The 16,803-nt window shown below is 32.8% G+C and overlaps 2 protein-coding genes across 4 annotated transcripts; both read right to left on the reverse strand.

Moving 5' to 3' along the window:
* Positions 1 to 1,281: 1,281 nt before the first annotated feature.
* LOC130805984 (protein ENHANCED DISEASE RESISTANCE 2-like) lies at positions 1,282 to 11,766 on the reverse strand. 3 transcript variants are annotated; one of them, XM_057670860.1, is made up of 21 exons: positions 11,231 to 11,766; positions 9,802 to 9,876; positions 9,655 to 9,708; positions 9,512 to 9,577; positions 9,374 to 9,435; positions 8,514 to 8,644; positions 8,354 to 8,400; positions 8,182 to 8,282; positions 7,467 to 7,562; positions 7,300 to 7,364; positions 7,125 to 7,196; positions 6,022 to 6,168; positions 5,653 to 5,942; positions 4,999 to 5,059; positions 4,733 to 4,908; positions 4,544 to 4,645; positions 4,018 to 4,068; positions 3,781 to 3,921; positions 2,828 to 2,923; positions 2,161 to 2,262; positions 1,282 to 1,984 (listed from the first exon to the last, which is right to left on the reverse strand). In XM_057670860.1, exons 1-21 carry the CDS (start codon positions 11,381 to 11,383, stop codon positions 1,892 to 1,894), a joined length of 2,181 nt encoding a protein of 726 aa, XP_057526843.1. In that variant the 5' UTR covers positions 11,384 to 11,766; the 3' UTR covers positions 1,282 to 1,891. The 3 variants fall into 3 exon arrangements, with proteins under 3 accessions (XP_057526843.1, XP_057526844.1, XP_057526845.1); XM_057670861.1 differs by lacking the exon at positions 9,802 to 9,876; XM_057670862.1 differs by lacking the exon at positions 7,467 to 7,562.
* Positions 11,767 to 13,361: 1,595 nt separating this feature from the next.
* LOC130805985 (60S ribosomal protein L30-like) lies at positions 13,362 to 15,880 on the reverse strand. Its single transcript, XM_057670864.1, has 4 exons — positions 15,721 to 15,880; positions 15,488 to 15,593; positions 14,183 to 14,284; positions 13,362 to 13,612 (listed from the first exon to the last, which is right to left on the reverse strand). Exons 1-4 carry the CDS (start codon positions 15,739 to 15,741, stop codon positions 13,506 to 13,508), a joined length of 336 nt encoding a protein of 111 aa, XP_057526847.1. The 5' UTR covers positions 15,742 to 15,880; the 3' UTR covers positions 13,362 to 13,505.
* Positions 15,881 to 16,803: the final 923 nt, after the last annotated feature.

A 16,803-nucleotide genomic window follows, 5' to 3' on the forward strand; every position in this document is an offset into this window, starting at 1 on the left:
TGAGAAAAAAAATTTTGAAAAAAAACTCAAACAAAAGTGTTACTTTTTACATTAAATGGTGTTACTTTTCGGAAAAAACGTGTTACTGAAAGTAACACTTTTTTTTGCTAAAAAGTACCAATTTTTTTAAAAATAAAAGTAACACTTTTTTGTCCAAAAGTAATACATTTTCTTTAAAAAAAATAATACATTTTAATCAGGGAGATTGTTCTCACGGTTCTTATATAAGGTTGGTTTCACTGAAATTTGATCATATATATATATATATATATATATGAGAGAAATTAATAGAATGAGATGGGTTGGAAATATTGTGCTGGATTAAAGGTTAGGGTTAAAGCTAAATAGGTGAGTTTAGGGTTATATAAAAATTTAGTAGGTAATTTTAATGTCTAATTACTAGAATTCGGCAAAATGGTCACAAAATAATGGTTGTATTTTTTAATTTATAGTGGCTATAATTATAAAACCTTTGTGACTCTAATTTATAAATGACCTAAATTTTAAGGTGATTTTTAATAAATGCTTCATAAAATACAAATTAATAATAATTAATCAGTGGTGTTAAATTTCCAATGGGATAAATAGTAGAGATATGAGGGAGCATTAGCAAATAAATGTCACTTTTAAAAATCATAATAAAATTTTACTTGTGTTGTGACTGTGTGATAGGTGGAATTTGTTGAAAGAATAATTATTTAGAATCTAAATATGTAAATGTTTGTTTTTTTTTAATCTTTAACCAATAATTTACGTAAAATTCTTTTTAAATAAGAAAAATTTTCTTAATTCTGAAAATAATGTGAAAAAGCAATCTGAAATACAAATAATAATCAAGCGATTATAATTCAAAAAATACTCAAACATTACTAAATCTAAGAAAATGGGTCAAACTTGATCATGACGCATACTAAGATGATAGCTCATTTTTGGATTTTGACATTACTTTACTACTAAATATTCGTTTAATTTCGTATTTAGAGTCAATATAAATATATTTCTCGTAAAACTTCAAAAATTATACATTGATGATCTATTTGTATAAAAAAATTATTTTTATAAATGAAAAACCAGATTATTTTTCTCAAAAATTAAATAATAAGAAAAAAATGAAAAATTGTAATGTGTTAGATCAATTCAACTCAAACAAATCAAATGACTCGATTAAAAAATCTAATCTAGAAATCTCCAACCCAAAATGAGACAAAATCCGACTCAACCAACCATTGATTTTAAAAAAACTTATCATACCCGGAAATATTTTAAGCTTTTCTCTACATTTTTCTCGATATTTTTTTTATTTCAATAGCTAAGATGACTATTTTTATCATATATTCATAATTTACATAACTAATTAAAAAGTTAAATATTTAACAACTATAATTATATAACAAATGTTAAAAAGTTAAGTACAACTAAAACTATATAAACAGCTAATAACTACCAAGACCATATTTCACGCAATATACCGAGTGTTTCAAAAGTACATAACAATGCACTAAATAGTCATCACCCTTATCCTCTCCCAACCCCTCATGAGGAAACAAAGAATTGAAGACAGAAGACTCCAATATAAACTGAAAATCATGCTATTATGTAATATGCACTTCTTGTACATTACATTTTGTACACGAAGTCAGCGTCTATGAAGGAGAGATAGCGGACAGACCATATCCGTACAACTTACATTTTGTACATTGTATAATAATGGATGTATGTTACTTGTGGTCTCTCTACTTGACGATTCGACCCCGAGATAATAATTCCCTTCAAAAAGAATTGCACTTCTTCTGTCCTCTTGAATTTGCTACACTACATTCTAAATTGTTTTACACCGATCAGCGTAATCAAACAGATTCAAGGGGACAAAAGGAGTAAAAGAAAGATGTTTCTATGACGTCAATGGAATCGCTTTGGAAGCATCTAGATGATTGAGGCGGCAGGTTCCAAGAAGTTGTTCAGGGAGTTCTTCATCTGTATTTGCCTGCACACACCAGTTAGCAAGAGATTTATGTTCACAAATTCTTAAATGAGACAGTTTCATGGTGAGACGGTCTCATACAAGACGAGCTGATTAATGTTTGAAATCACTTCCATGTTATAGACAAAAAAAAAAAAAGAAATAAAACGCGACTATATTCTGCTGTGAGGACATTGTACCTGAATCAAGAATGCCATTTCGATAACCAAGTTGCTAAGGTAGCCAAGAACAAGACTGACTACTCCCCGTGCCACTGTCGATGAGCCAATATCAATCCCGAGCTGCGAGGATTGTAAAGAATAGTCAGGCCCATCAGCTATAGATTTAGCGATCCTCGAAAAAAATATCCAACTTTAGAACCGAAGATACACCATTTATATTTAATATTCTAAGCTACTACTAGAGGTGTTCAATGGGCCATACAGGCCGAGCATAAGAAATATGGCCAGTCTGGATAAGGGCCCTTTAAACTTAATATGGGCTTTACAAAACCCTTTTAAAAACAAGCTAGATAAGGGCTCAAAATGGGGGCCCAGCCCGTTAACACCGCTAGCTACAACCATCCGGAAGTCGGTATTTCATCCAATATTTATACATAGACACAACAAACAACCATAGAAACAATCTCGGTATCAAGGAATTGATTAATAGACAAACATACAAAGATAAAACGAGACATAAATGGAACAATATGTAAACTTTGATAGAAAATTCAAGAAGTATTCCCCAAAAGTCTTTGCAAACAAATGTGGGTTTACATAATAGCTCCCCAAAAACGTTATCGCGAAGACAAAATCCAATATGAAAACAAATGACTATTTTGATTACCAGCTACCAAGCACATACCTCTATATAATTACTCCCTTTAAAATAATTAATTTCAAGAGCTTGCCCGACTAGGCATGCTTTTTTCCCGACACTCTGTTTGACTATCCATGGACCCTGAAATAAACAAAATGAGTTAAACAAGAGCAATTCTAAAAGAATAACATGAAGCGTAACGAAAATTTTTCCAGGACTGGATGATGGGCACGACTAGACCTTCTCTTCCTAAAAGCTTACTAGATCTATACTACTTTATCGTATTGGTTAAGACTTGAGAGTTTGAGACATTAACTTTTTGAGACAACCAGAGTTTTTGTCGGTTTTGGTTAATTATTGACACATTTTGGCCGAATTGCGAGTTCAAAAAATTGGATTGGACAGAAAATCAGATAACTACCTTATTTACTCACAGAACTAAGACTATACTCCCTCTGTCCCATGGAATTTACAATATTTTTCTCTTTAAATTCGTCCTATATTTGCTATAATTCTCTTTTTGGCTATGACCCCACTCTCTCTTTAACTCTCATCTGCACATTTCCCTCAACTCTTAAAATAAAACTTCCCCTAACGTTACCCGAAAAGAAATCGATCTGATACTAGAAACGGAAACACAAAAAAAAAACTTTAATTTTAGAGTTACAAAAACGTAGCAAACGTAGGTACACTTATATATTACAATAAAAAAAATAAATTTAGTACAAAAACATATAAAAAGAAAATGAGTAAAAAGAAAAAAATAAGAAAAGAGTAGGGGTTATCATATTATATATGGTTCCAAGCTTGAAAAAACACATTTAGGGAATGTAGTTTCGGAAACAAAGGTTCTGAAACGGAATTTGGTGTAAAGTTTCCCATTTCTGGTAATAATGTTCTCCCCCCCCCCCCCCCCCCCCCCCAAAACCCAAGTCTTAATAAAGTGAAAAGTAGTACTAGTTGCAAATTTTACGAGACATGAGTGATTGAATACTAACCTTAGATATGTATGGAATAAGTTTGAACCTTGAGTTACGGTAAGCATCATCACGGTCAACAAAACTCTGTAGCAGAGGTGCATCTTCCAGTTTATTTATCATATAGTACAGTACAAGATTGTACGTTTTTGATCCAGGAACCTGGGTGAAATTAAGCGATATACAAAGGTACATTTAGGAACATTTGAAAATCGTAGATAACTGCAATTGTAAATTAGTAGACAGATAGTACTACACCTGTATATTCACTATAAAAAAGAATTCAGATCCTCCATTTGCTGCAAAATTCTGTAGTCCAGAGAAAATTTAATTTTCATTAACTCGAAGTTCACTAACAAGTTGACAAATTCTCAGATGAGACAGTCTCACAGTGAGACCATCTCTATTGGGTTGGCCCAATATACATTTACAGTCTTAAAGTGATCATTTATAACCTTAAAGTGATCACTTACAATCTTAAAGTGATCACTGATCAGTTACAATCTTAAATTGGTTTTTATGCCGAAATAAATTTGGTTTGATTTGGTTTTATGAAAAAATTAGACCGCAAGCAGAACTTTCACCCCTAATTATAGCATTAAAGTGGAGACTTAAAGTAATCACTTATTGCCTTAAAGTGATCACTTACATCTTAAAGTGATCAATTAGAGAAATAAACTGATTATATGGGTCCGTCTTATGGTTAGACGGTTTCATACAAGACTTGTTGTAACAAGTTTAGTTTATCTCTCATGGACTAAAAAGAACCGGTTAACGGAATCACCTGCACAACGCCCCCAGGACGACCCCCAAGATCATCTGCTCGTCTATCAGATGTTAGCCAGTCAACAGCAACCATTTTCATCAGCGTACGATTTGCCTTGATCTGCACTTCAAGTATAACAGCTTAAGTTACATTGAAAAATGACAAACTTATTCGAACAATCATCATCGATATTCTTTGCTTGTGTACCTTTTGATTGTCCCTTAAAAAAGTCTTTCCACGAATCAAAAACGTTGAAGGATCTGTCGTTGTCCAACTAGAAGCAATGGTACATGTGGGATCTCTTACAAGTGTAGTACCGTAGCAGCAAGAAGCTCCATCTTTTGTAGTCATCTCTACCAAATCGACATAGCCCTTCTTATGTACTGGATCAATAACACCCGATTCAAGTATATATGTTAGCTTGCAGTATGCCACGTTTACAAAAACATGATTTGATTCGAGCATTCAACTACCTGTTAACTCATGCAACTTTTTCACAAATACAGCAGTAGTGGATAGCTTTGGTCGTGCGTCCTGCAAATTCACAGTAAAAGCAAAATGAAGGCGGCAGAAAGCATAAATAACGTTCAAAGTAAGGCTTCAATCAAATCAAAGTCAACACCGTATGGAATGCAGGGGCAGAGCAAAGATTTTGGAGGCCCTATTCATTTTTGTGATGTCTGCCCTTCATTATTATCAAAAGATAAAAAAATTTCCACTTCAAGGAAAATAATTCAAAACAAAACGTATTATAACATTATATTCTAAAATTACTTCAAAAATAAAAAAGCTCACAAACAAATCACTTAAAAAGTGTTGCTCAGAACCGGGCTTGAATTGCACTATTTAATATTTGAGGCCCCTTATTTCCGGGGGCTCTAGGCGGTCGGCTACCCCACTTGTGCTCAGAACCGGCACTGATGGAGGGTATGCATATAAGCTTACAAGAACCAGATGCTGAAGGGACAATAAAAGACTTAAATAGTTCTGCTTTCTTTTTGCTAAAAAAGGCAAGGATTCAAGGATCTTTGTTTTCATGAGATCAAGATACGACTACTCCGACCTCGCCACTAGTTGTTCCTACCCGACTAGCTTAAATATCTAGAAAATATAGATAATACTTTTACCTGAGAATGTGTCTCTGGATCAGAATCAGAAGCCCAATCGTGATTTTGCGTATCGAAATCTGATCCTTCCGGAACATCAAAGAATTCATCATTGACATCACTGAGTTCAACTAGGCTACTGTGTTCAGTTGTTTCGTTCATCTCTTTCTCATCAAGTTTTTCGTCTTCACTCTCATGAGCAAGAGTTTCAGTCTTATCCTCATTCTGTGCTCCATGGCAAAAAGTCAAACCTCCGGAAAAAGTACTCGAGACGCGATCACCCACCTTTGTTTTGAAAAATTCCCTTAAAGCTGTAAACACAAATTTCTAAGACATATTGAAAATACGGTCTATATCTAATGAAAAAAGTGCTTATACCCAAACCCATACCGGAAATTCTTCCAAGCATACAAATCGTTGTAGATCTTGCTAGAGAGGGCAGTAAGTAAGCAGCCCACATTTTCCAGTCAATGGCAAGCATATGCTTCACAACAGACTGCTTCCCGTTGTTGAGAGGAGTTATTACATATCCTCCACCTGAAAACATGACAATAACCGCATGATAATATAGCTTCGACACGGAAAACTTCTCATTCATAAACAAACATAACATGAAAGTTTTGCAATGTTATGCATTCACTGACAAGTGAAAAAAAATGATTTCTCAACCACATATTTATCCTCCTCCGTTCATCCTATTTGTTGTCATATGCTCTTGCATTTATCGATTTTTATTGAACGGAAAAGGCTAGATAAGAACTTTCAAAGGAAGTACAACATACCACATATTTATCCCAAACCATCCGTCCCTACGAAATTGCACTTATTTCTATTTTTGTTTGTCCCACGCTCCCACTTATTTTGAACCTTTTCCTTTCTTGGCATTGATCCTACTTCCTTTCTTTTAATTTCATTTACAAACTTATTCTCTCTATCTCAACAACTCATTTCTTCCATCTACTTGTTAGCTTGTATTTTGGCTTATTCTCCAACTACGAGTTACTAATATTTACATAATAGAAATGGGTGCTATTTAATGGGGAGTGGGGACATAGGGAGTATATTTGATGGATCTCATGAGAACTTGAAAACAAACAATTAAAAAAAAATTATCTTGTAGTTGCAAAGCCCAAAGGACTACATAAAGAAGTGAAAGAAGCTTTTTAAAAACTTAAGAGAAAGAGGAAATTACAGGCTTAAGATTAACCAAAACTAAAACTCGACTAGTCAATAGCATAGGACGGACTTGATCAATGTTTAGTGGGGTACGGAAGGAAGCTGGACCAAAACCCAAAAATTATTACTTGCAAGATTCAATAGCAAACCTCGAATACAAAATCAATCTTTAAAGTATTAACAAAACCTCCTTGCACATCTTCCGGGTGAACAAGTAAATAGCGGAATAAAGAACCAGAAAACGGAAAGTAGCATGAATATGTAATAGTTAATAAGGCAAGTGCTAGTTCCAAATGTATGATTCAAGAGCACATTACTTTTAAGGCATGCACGAACAAAGCGTTTCTGTGGGGGGCATTTCTTGTGAAATACCGAATGAAAAAGGATCACTGTAAAAGAAAGGCCAAAGAAATTGTAAGTATGAGATTAGGGAGTCAAAATAGAACATAACTTTTAAATTTAGACTGTAGTGCAAAAGGGATATATATGCACCGTATGTTCCATCATCGTCCCTTCTCCAGTAACGCCTCAATAAGAGATCTCTTGGTTTAATTCCCCTAATCCAACAAAACACATTCATTAGCTACAGATAATTAAAACGTCTCAAATTTACGATTAAAAGATTAAAACATCATGCAGAATGTCAATAGAAATTTCACCTCGGTAGCCAATATGCACTTAGCTGCATGTGAATGATATCAGTATGGCCATCGAGGTTTTCAATAACATTCCCTTTATAGTAAGAGTAGTCCCATCTAAAAGAAAATAAACATTCAAATCAAGTGCTCTGAGCAATGAATATAAGTTTGAGGATAAAAAGACTATTTTGGAAGATCTCACATCGCTAAAATAGTGGGTTGTAGACATGTATACAATGCTTGATGGTTAATCATCCTAAAACCATATAATTTTGGAAAAGAATGAACCTCATCAAGTATATGTGCAACAGAGCAAGTCAACGCTCTTTTCTGTGGGTTTGTGGGCCTGAGCCCACGGGTGCCCTATGGGTGTGTCCACACAAGTGGGCCCACGGGTGACTATGTGACGAATTGTCACGGTCTAACAAAGACATATACACAAGCACAATAAATATAAGAAATTATTTAATAAATGCCCCTCTTCAGGATCCTTGGCATTAGTATTGTGAACAGATGTGCACCAGATTTGTCACGGTAACACGTTTCTTAGCCAGAAACAAGGATAGGTCCTTCCAAGCATTTACCGGTACAAATACTATGTTCTAGGTAAATATTCAGGACACGTAATTATACGAACCATCAGGATTCTAATGGGCATTTCACATGAAATACTAATTACTGACTTATATGCACGAGCGCAATGAGAAATGCATGCAAAAATCTTGATCAAACTTACTGTGATCTTGAGGGACCAAGGGACATGACGGCTCGAAATATGTTCTCTGATGTTCCATCAACAACACCAATGGCCATAATTGCTGGATGATCATCCCATAGCTGAATATAAAAGAGAATCAGCAATAAATTTGAGATTAACGAGATTTGAAGTTGCAAAAAAAGTTAGCCACCTTTCTGTGAATATTCCCGCCTTTGGCTTCTTTGAAGAGTCGTAATCCTGTAACAATAGCACAGTCACAAGGTCCGACAGTTAATACAACTATTTGTCAACTTTCTTGTGTCAGTTGTGAATGTTATTGACAAAACTAATGAGAAAAAAAATAATATTACCATTCTGACAACCAAATATTGTCCATGATGGAGGCGCAACAACGTCATTTGTCATATGATCCCTTTGATTTGAACACCCTGTAGTCCAATCTCTTGAACTGGAATGATGTACCCTCTTAGAACTACTCAATCTGTTCGCAGTAGAAAAATCACTTGGATCAAATATCCGGTATTTGGATGAGCTTTAAATAATGTGCCAAGTACAGTTAACAATGTGGAAATCCAAAATATTTTACATAGAATAATAGAAACATGATAATAAGTGGTTTAACATAATTGCTAGCTACTTTCCTTATTAAACTCGAGATTGCTCAAAATGGCTAAAAAATAGCCCAAAACCGACCATAACTCCCTATTTTCAATTTGCAAATTCACGAGAATAGCGACCCATATGACATTTATAGGAAGTATAATCATAGTGGCATAACAAAACTATCACCAGAAAACAGCACCAACTTAGTTGATCTATTAGCCATGGTCGTCCATTAGCAAGAGCAAAGTGGGCTATCGCCCAGGGTCTCAAATTTTTTAGGGCCCAAAAAAAAATTCACGTACAAGGTTGATATTAACAGACTTGAATCAAATTCAGATTAATTTACATTTTTTGCTATGTAGCATGAGTTATTAGAACTTTCTTATAAAATAAAATAATTAAAATATCAACAATATAAAGCTAAAGGAATATTATATTATTTATTACGCCTTAAATTTTTAGGGGCTCATTATATCTTTGGCTCCAGGGCTCAAAAATGCACGAGTTGGCCCTCCTATTAGCATGGCCTTTTCTTGCGAGCCTAACGTTAATTGTAAGAAGATCATCTATTATATACAAAACTCGTTCCAATTGACAACATAGTTACCTGAAAGACTGCCATGCATTATTATAACAACCCAAACCACCAATGCTGCCACTGGGACATGCCTACATGAAGGAATGTCCTGTTTAAAGAAGGGCCGAAAAAAACCATGTGATATAAGCCTAATTAAGAGTTTCAAACCTTTGATATTGCTTCCTGGAACGAGTGGATCCATCTGGCTGCTTCATCAGGACTGCTTGCGCCCAACTATATTTAAGTTTTTCATAAACACTAAGAATCTTGAATAAACAGTAATGACAAACTCGGATAGAAAACGCGTATACCTTTAGCTTATCATTGTGATCAGAAACGTTATACAATGTACAAATGAAGAATACCTGCAAGCCACAAAAGTATTATATTGAAAGGGATTTAGAAAATGACTAACATTGAGGATTGAGAACAAGGGGCAGAATCCCAGAAGTTCATACTTTCCTGTTAATACTCTCTCTGCCATTATCAGCAACCCGAATGCAGGAATCTACGATAGTACTTTTAAGAGGATACTGAAACAAGCAAAGGATAAGATTTTTTACACAACTTGGAAAATCACAGTCCCCCTTACAAAGTACTCCCTCGTCCCCATGGAATTCGCAACATTGAACTTCTAGTCCGTCTCGTGGAATTTGGTACAATTCTATTTTTGGTATTACCCCAAACTTTATTTAATTTTCATAGACATATTTCACTTACTTTTTTCATCTCATCCACACATTGCCCCCAAATCAATAGAATAAACTTTTTTCCAAACTTAAAGCTACAGTGCATGGATCAGATGCCACAGCACTACTATTGGAAAGGATACTAATCAAAACAAAAAGGAAACAAATAAAATATAGAGCATTATAATATCACATCAAATTCAAAGATTAGTTTGTTCTGTTATTGCAAGAGATAAGCATATGAATGGTTTCATCACAGTTCAAACTTCATAGGTTATAGATAGTAACCACCACTAGTTAACAAGGCCGTCGATTAGCATGTACAAAGCGATCTACAGCACAGGATCCCATTATCAGAGGGCCCCAAAAATCCATTTTTATACTTATTATATATATTATATATATTGTTTTAATCACTGCAAACATATGAATACTATTTTACACGAGAATAACCAAGTATTAAAGAGTCAAATTTCATTAGTTGTTAAGAAAAAAGCAAATGATTTCTGCTATACTATTTTACCCAAGAGTAACCAAGTAATCGTAAACGTCTATAGGATAAAATTGGCACAGGGACCCCAAAATTACGAGATGGCCCTGCTAGTTAAGCTGAAGTTTCTAACATGATGATCAAATTGAAAACCAAATTTGTTTATTACAATAACCATAATGATAACCAATAAGCCATCTATGCATGCAGGGGAATCTAGGCCCGAGCCTCAGCCATGTTCTGAGTCATTTTAGTTAAAAATACTATTAGTAATATAACACCAAAGAATACTACTAGAGTTAGGCTCATCCTATACTAGGATCTTGGATTCGTTGTATGCAATTATGCATGCCATAAAGAAACGGGTCCGCCCAGTCCTTTCAATCAAAAACCCTATTAAGATGGCATTGTATAAAATATATAACTTAAAAAGTAAATGTTCGACCCACCCTTTACTTAAATTCGCTACTAGGTTCAAGTTCACAAAAACCCATCAAACATCCACTAATTAAACATAAATGCCTATAAGAATTAATTCTAATTAACTATCATCAAGCCGTAGACAGCATCAGAGAAACAAGAATTTGATGAAATTTCCATATACCCAACAAATGTAAAACAATAACTAACATCATTAATCAATAATTTCACAAAATAATAAAGAAACAGTCAAAATTCCATTATCAACATAGAAGAATTGAAAGGAACCTCATTTTGGGAATTAGGTATAGATTTGAAGCATTTGAAATGGTGATCCTCAAGAACAAAAAACCGCTTGCGAGAGTATTGCAAACCAAAACGATTTGAACTAATCACAAACAAAAACCCTTCAATCCTTCCTTGATTTTGGGATGTACCCATTTGATTAAACCTTGTTAATCTTCCAAAAGGTAAGATTTTGGTTAATGGGGTTTAAGTTTGATGCAATAGTTTATGATTTCTAATGATTATATTATCAAATTCTAAGAAATGGTCAAGTTGTTTGGACTAGTTAAACCCAAAAGCATTAAAAGAAGTAGTAATTAAGTAAATACTCCAATGTTTACTGTAAAAATTGAAAGGGAATCTTATAGGAGTGTTCTTGATTGTTGAGCAAATGGAGATGAGGGGATGTTTATTTGGGAGTTAAGACAAAGATTGACAGTTATCACTGACCAAAGTGGGCCCTACCTAAAAATGGAGGTTGCAACTTCTTTAACAAGTCAAGTTGTGTATTTTTGTTAAGGAATCCAGGGTGATAATTGTTGGGATTTGGAGTTGGGATAGTGACGGGTACACCAATTTAATGAGATCATTTCTGTTGAGTTGGTTCAATATATATTTTTTTGTTTTAAGTAACGTTAAAATAATCACTTATAATCTTAAAATATTATAGTCTTAAAGTGATTACTTATAACCTTAAAACGATCACTTAAAATTTTAAAGTAATCAATTAAAAAAATCGGCTAATTATATGAGCCCGTCTCATGGTGAGACGATCTCATATAAGAGGAGTTGATAAAAATTTATATTGATAATCTTTGCAATGTGATAGATTAAACAAGAACTATGGGTTTACTTATAGAGTATAAATGAATCAAAATTAAAAGTAATGAATTAATAATGTAATATTAATATTGTTGCAAAGTAATTTAGAACAAATAAAGTATCTACTATCAATTTTTCATTCGATTTGAAATAGGCTTGTAATTTGACAAAAATCAATAAGTTATAATCTGAAAACTTTAACTATAATTAAAATGATTTGACTTCAAAATCCAAAAAAAAAAAAAAAAAAAAAAAAAAAAAAAAAAAAAAACCTTGGTCAAACTCTATTGATTTAAATCCAATAGCTTTTAACCTAATTTTAAACAAATTTATGTTTCAAATCATTACTTTTTACGCGGGATACATCATATATATTATATATATATTGAGTCAATGTTTTTTTTCAAGTCTTAAAAATTGTATGTTAGTTATTTGTAATAATATTTTTCGGTAAAAATAAAAAGGATTATTATATATTTTTTAAAAAATATATGTAACTATAATAAATTTATGAATTGAAAATATTACAACCTTTTGGTTTGACTCGAATCCGCCCAAACCAAATATAATTATACCCGAAAATAATTCATTCGTCTTGATTTGTGTGTAAGAGAACTCTTTTATCTCAATGTATTTGCTATATTACAACTTTTTAAAAATAGTCGGATTTTATACGGCTGATAACATTAAAACGTGAGTTGTATGAATGAAAATTTGAAAAAAATTAAAAGATATGTCAAGAAAATAGTATTAGTTTGATGAAAGAAAATGTAGTATATATGAAAATTAACATGTAGCAAATAAAAAAGGGATACTGAAGTATTCAACAATAGAGATATGCTATTTTAAATCAAGTCATTTTTAATTTAATTATATTTAGGTTATTATAAAAGTTCAAGTTAAAAAAAAGTTCTAAGATTTTATTAAAAGCTCTTTTTATAAAAATTAAATTGTATTTTATCAATCTATATTAGAATAATACAATGAAAAATCAATTACCACATTAAGATGACATTATTTTAGTATAAACCAACTCAATAATAGCAAATAGCAAATATTTCTCAATAATTGTACTTAACTGAATTTGTCAATCATAAAAAACATACTTATTTTTTTATCTTTAAAGGTCAATGCATACTTAATAGTGTAAAACAAGTTCATACAAGACTTTCCTCCCATTATAATATATGTTTTCAAAATTAATTATGCCCATTAACAAAAAGTATATAATAAAAATAGAAAATTTAAAATCCATGATTCTAAGATGTGAGCAGGTAAAACAAGGGGGTTTTTTAAAAATGAGATCAGATGATAGAAACAAACGAGATAGAGTACATAAAATCTTCAGTAACTAGTAAATATACGTCTACAACACAGGTCCAAAAGACTTGAAACGAAACACTCTCGAAAATGCGTTCTGTAAGAACACCGGAAAAATTCCACCAAGACGGCAAATTTAGTGGTCAGGCATGCTCTTGATGATATCCGAATCACCTGGGTCGATAATGCTGAGACAGCACACCCTGAAGTATTTACCGCAAGCAGTTCCGAGATCAACATTGTCTGAGAAACAAAAAAACAGCAAAGTTTAGGAAAATAGTACTTACCATTCAGGTCAAATAGTCGATTCACACATGCTCACTTCGATACTAGTACACTTCAAAACAGATTTTAGAAAAAAGAAACAAATTTTACAAAAATTTCACAGCTCCATGGTTAGAAGGTTGCTTGCAATTGCATAACAAAGAGAGGGTAATTTCATTTAGGGAGCATTCGGTAAATTTCATGCAAAACCGTGTGGTGATGCACTCCAATGAACTCAAAGATCTTAAAGCAGTCATCATTTCAAAAGTCTCAATCATCAGTTAATCGAAAAAATATTTCTAGAGTCCCTTAGTGGTCAATCCTAGAACTCGATTCAGCAGCTACTTACGAGATCTTAATGATTTCTTTTTTGCAGGGTTGCTGAGCATTTGTGGAATTTCTTCACAGAAAGTGAGTTAGGTATATTGATTATTGAATGTAATTCCTACATAACACAATTGCAACACTTCGAACCATGGATTAACTTATGTGTATACAGTGATGTCAAAACAACACGAAACAGAACTTAATGTAACAAGATATACTTACTTCCATTGTAATGGTGAACTCCAACCTTAGCCAACATAGCATAGTACTCTATCTCAGACTTTCTCAAAGGTGGGCAGTTGTTAGATATAATCACCAATTTTGCTGAAAGAATTAATAGGACTACTTATTAGCATTAATATCCAATTAATCAATAACCATAGAGAATACATTATCTATGGAACATTCTCTTTAAGAACACAAACCAAAATGAATCTACATACTTCTACATAATCCATTCATAACTACAATGCCATCCAAATCAAGTAATTCAAGACAAGAAAACCAAACCATTCATAGGATATACACAAAATAGGATTCAAGGTCTGCGGCTCTAAGCCCAATAGGTATCGTATCCAAGACAATCATATTACAATAATTAAGTCAACACAGAAGACTTAAGGATCTTTATTATGCTTCCACACCCTACAACTTGCAAGCATACTTTGCCACGTTACATAATTTGCTAATCTCTTTGCAACAAATTGTGATTGGTTTCGGACCAATTTTTGGTTATTTTGAACAAAATGAGAATTCAAAAGGTGAATTATGTCGCACTAAATTCTTGTCAAAGAATAAGTGATGTACATTATTACTCATGAATACCGCAGGCAAATATTGAAGAAATAAAATTAGTTTCTGTATCACTACATCACAAAATAACTAGCTATATTACTCTGAAACTCAATTGTCCCAACAAAAATCGACTGTTATTGACTTGCATTTTTTACACTTAACTTCAACAATGAGCTCACTATTGTCAGCTTATAACGATGAAGTAATAGATGGAGAACAAGTCATTATAATTGTTAGCAACAAATCTCTCACATCGATTTATTTTGGTTGACAATTCTTGCAGAGGATAACACGATGAATCACTAATAAACAACTACAAAATAAACCTCACTTTCTAAGCTATTGTTCCCTGCATATTACTGAATCGTAAAACATTACCATTACAACCCATCAAAACAAAATTCAAATGCAACAAATATGTGAATAATATCAAGTAAAAAATCAAATCTAAAATCACAAATCAAAATCAATGAGCATTCATCAAATGGCATACCCAACTTCAAAATCAAAAGAGCTATGAATCATATTCAAAAACCCTAACTAATCAATCGACAACAAGAAATAACAAGCAAAATCAATAGTAATCCCTAAAATGATAAAAGTATACACCCAAAATTTAAATCAACAATTCCCACAAAGAAGCTGAAAACATAAGAATATTCATAAAATATATTCAAAAACACTAACTGAATAAATATACATCTTGGTATCATCAATAAATTAGGAAATAACCTTTGGAACTTCTGAGAGTTTTAAGAACGGTCTTGTAACCAAGAGTGTACTTTCCACTCTTCATTACAAGAGCCAACCTGTTGTTGATACTCTCATGAGTCTTCTTCTGCAAAATCACACCCAAAAACACATAAGATAATTTTATTTTTTAAAAATAAATCAAAATTAACCATCAATCAACACAATCATCGTGAAATATGAAACGTAAAGAGTGAATATAACGAGAATATTACCGTCTTCTTTGAAGAAACCATGGCGGCGATTGATTAGAAAGCTTCGGGAGGAGCCACGGAACGGAGATGAGTTTTTACTTACCAGCGGCGGCTACTATCAAGAAATTTGATATTAGGGTTTTATAAGATTTCGCTTAATTGGGTTTTTTTCGTTAGGTGAATGGGAAATGGACTGAACCTCATATACGTATTGGGCTACCCGTTGGCCTAAAGCCCATGAAGAGTTGTAACATCAACTTGCTTTCACAAATTCTTACTTGAGACCGTCTTTATAAGAGACGCGTCTCAAATGAGCCGGCCCATTATTACTTAAAAAAACAACTATTAAAAAAAAGCATACAGTGTAATCTTATTTGGAGTTGGTGCTACAACTTATTAAAGTTGGTATTGTAACCTATTAAAGCTAATATCTACAAATAGGTTATAATACTAACTTTAATAGGTTATAACACCAACTTCAAATACCAACTTTTATAGGTTATAACTCCAACTTTAATAGGTTATAATACCAACTTTAATATGTTATAACACCAATTTTCATAAGTTATAACACCAACTCCAAATAGGCTCAAATGCGGGCGTCAATTTTTAGGTTTTTTTTTTCTTTTTTTTTTGTTGGGCCTGGGTGTGGAGAGCCGTCTCTTATAAAGACAGTCTCTCAGAAGAGGTGGTGACTTATTTTATACAAGATGGTCTCACCATCAAACCAACTATACAATCAGTTCAATATGCATTACTCGGAAAAAAAATACACAAATTCTCAAATAAAATAGTCTTACAATCAATGAGATGGTCTTACAGTCGATGTACTATCTCTATTAAGTTGACCTAATATACATTTAGCATATCACAAATTGTTGTGAGAGTCGGTCTCTCCAAGAGACGCGTTAGATATATGGGTTAATAGCCAATTTAATTCAATTCAAATTAAAGAGAAAATAAGAATATAAGCTTCTTATTTTGAGGTCGTCTATTTGAAAAACGATATCTCACAAAATAGTTATTAGCATATATATCACCACTATCATTGTCATTTTAAATTAAGAATTAATGTAATCTGAATATGATTTGAAGTGCACATTC

This window comes from Amaranthus tricolor, chromosome 2 (assembly GCF_026212465.1).
Source record: "Amaranthus tricolor cultivar Red isolate AtriRed21 chromosome 2, ASM2621246v1, whole genome shotgun sequence".
In the NCBI taxonomy this organism is placed as follows: Eukaryota; Viridiplantae; Streptophyta; class Magnoliopsida; order Caryophyllales; family Amaranthaceae; genus Amaranthus; species Amaranthus tricolor.

Bases quoted from the DNA above. Each gene is read 5' to 3' on its own strand.
- LOC130805984 (XM_057670860.1), bottom strand. From the start codon at position 11,383: ATGGGTACATCCCAAAATCAAGGAAGGATTGAAGGGTTTTTGTTTGTG. The intron at 9,436-9,511 runs GTTTGAAACTCT...TCCTTCATGTAG, and splicing joins TCCAGGAAGCAATATCAAAG to GCATGTCCCAGTGGCAGCAT. The intron at 4,646-4,732 runs GTACACAAGCAA...CTTGAAGTGCAG, and splicing joins TTTTAAGGGACAATCAAAAG to ATCAAGGCAAATCGTACGCT.
- LOC130805985 (XM_057670864.1), bottom strand. From the start codon at position 15,741: ATGGTTTCTTCAAAGAAGACG. The intron at 15,594-15,720 runs GTAATATTCTCG...GTGATTTTGCAG, and splicing joins TGGTTTCTTCAAAGAAGACG to AAGAAGACTCATGAGAGTAT. The intron at 13,613-14,182 runs GTAAGTATATCT...TTTGTTTCTCAG, and splicing joins AGTTCACCATTACAATGGAA to ACAATGTTGATCTCGGAACT.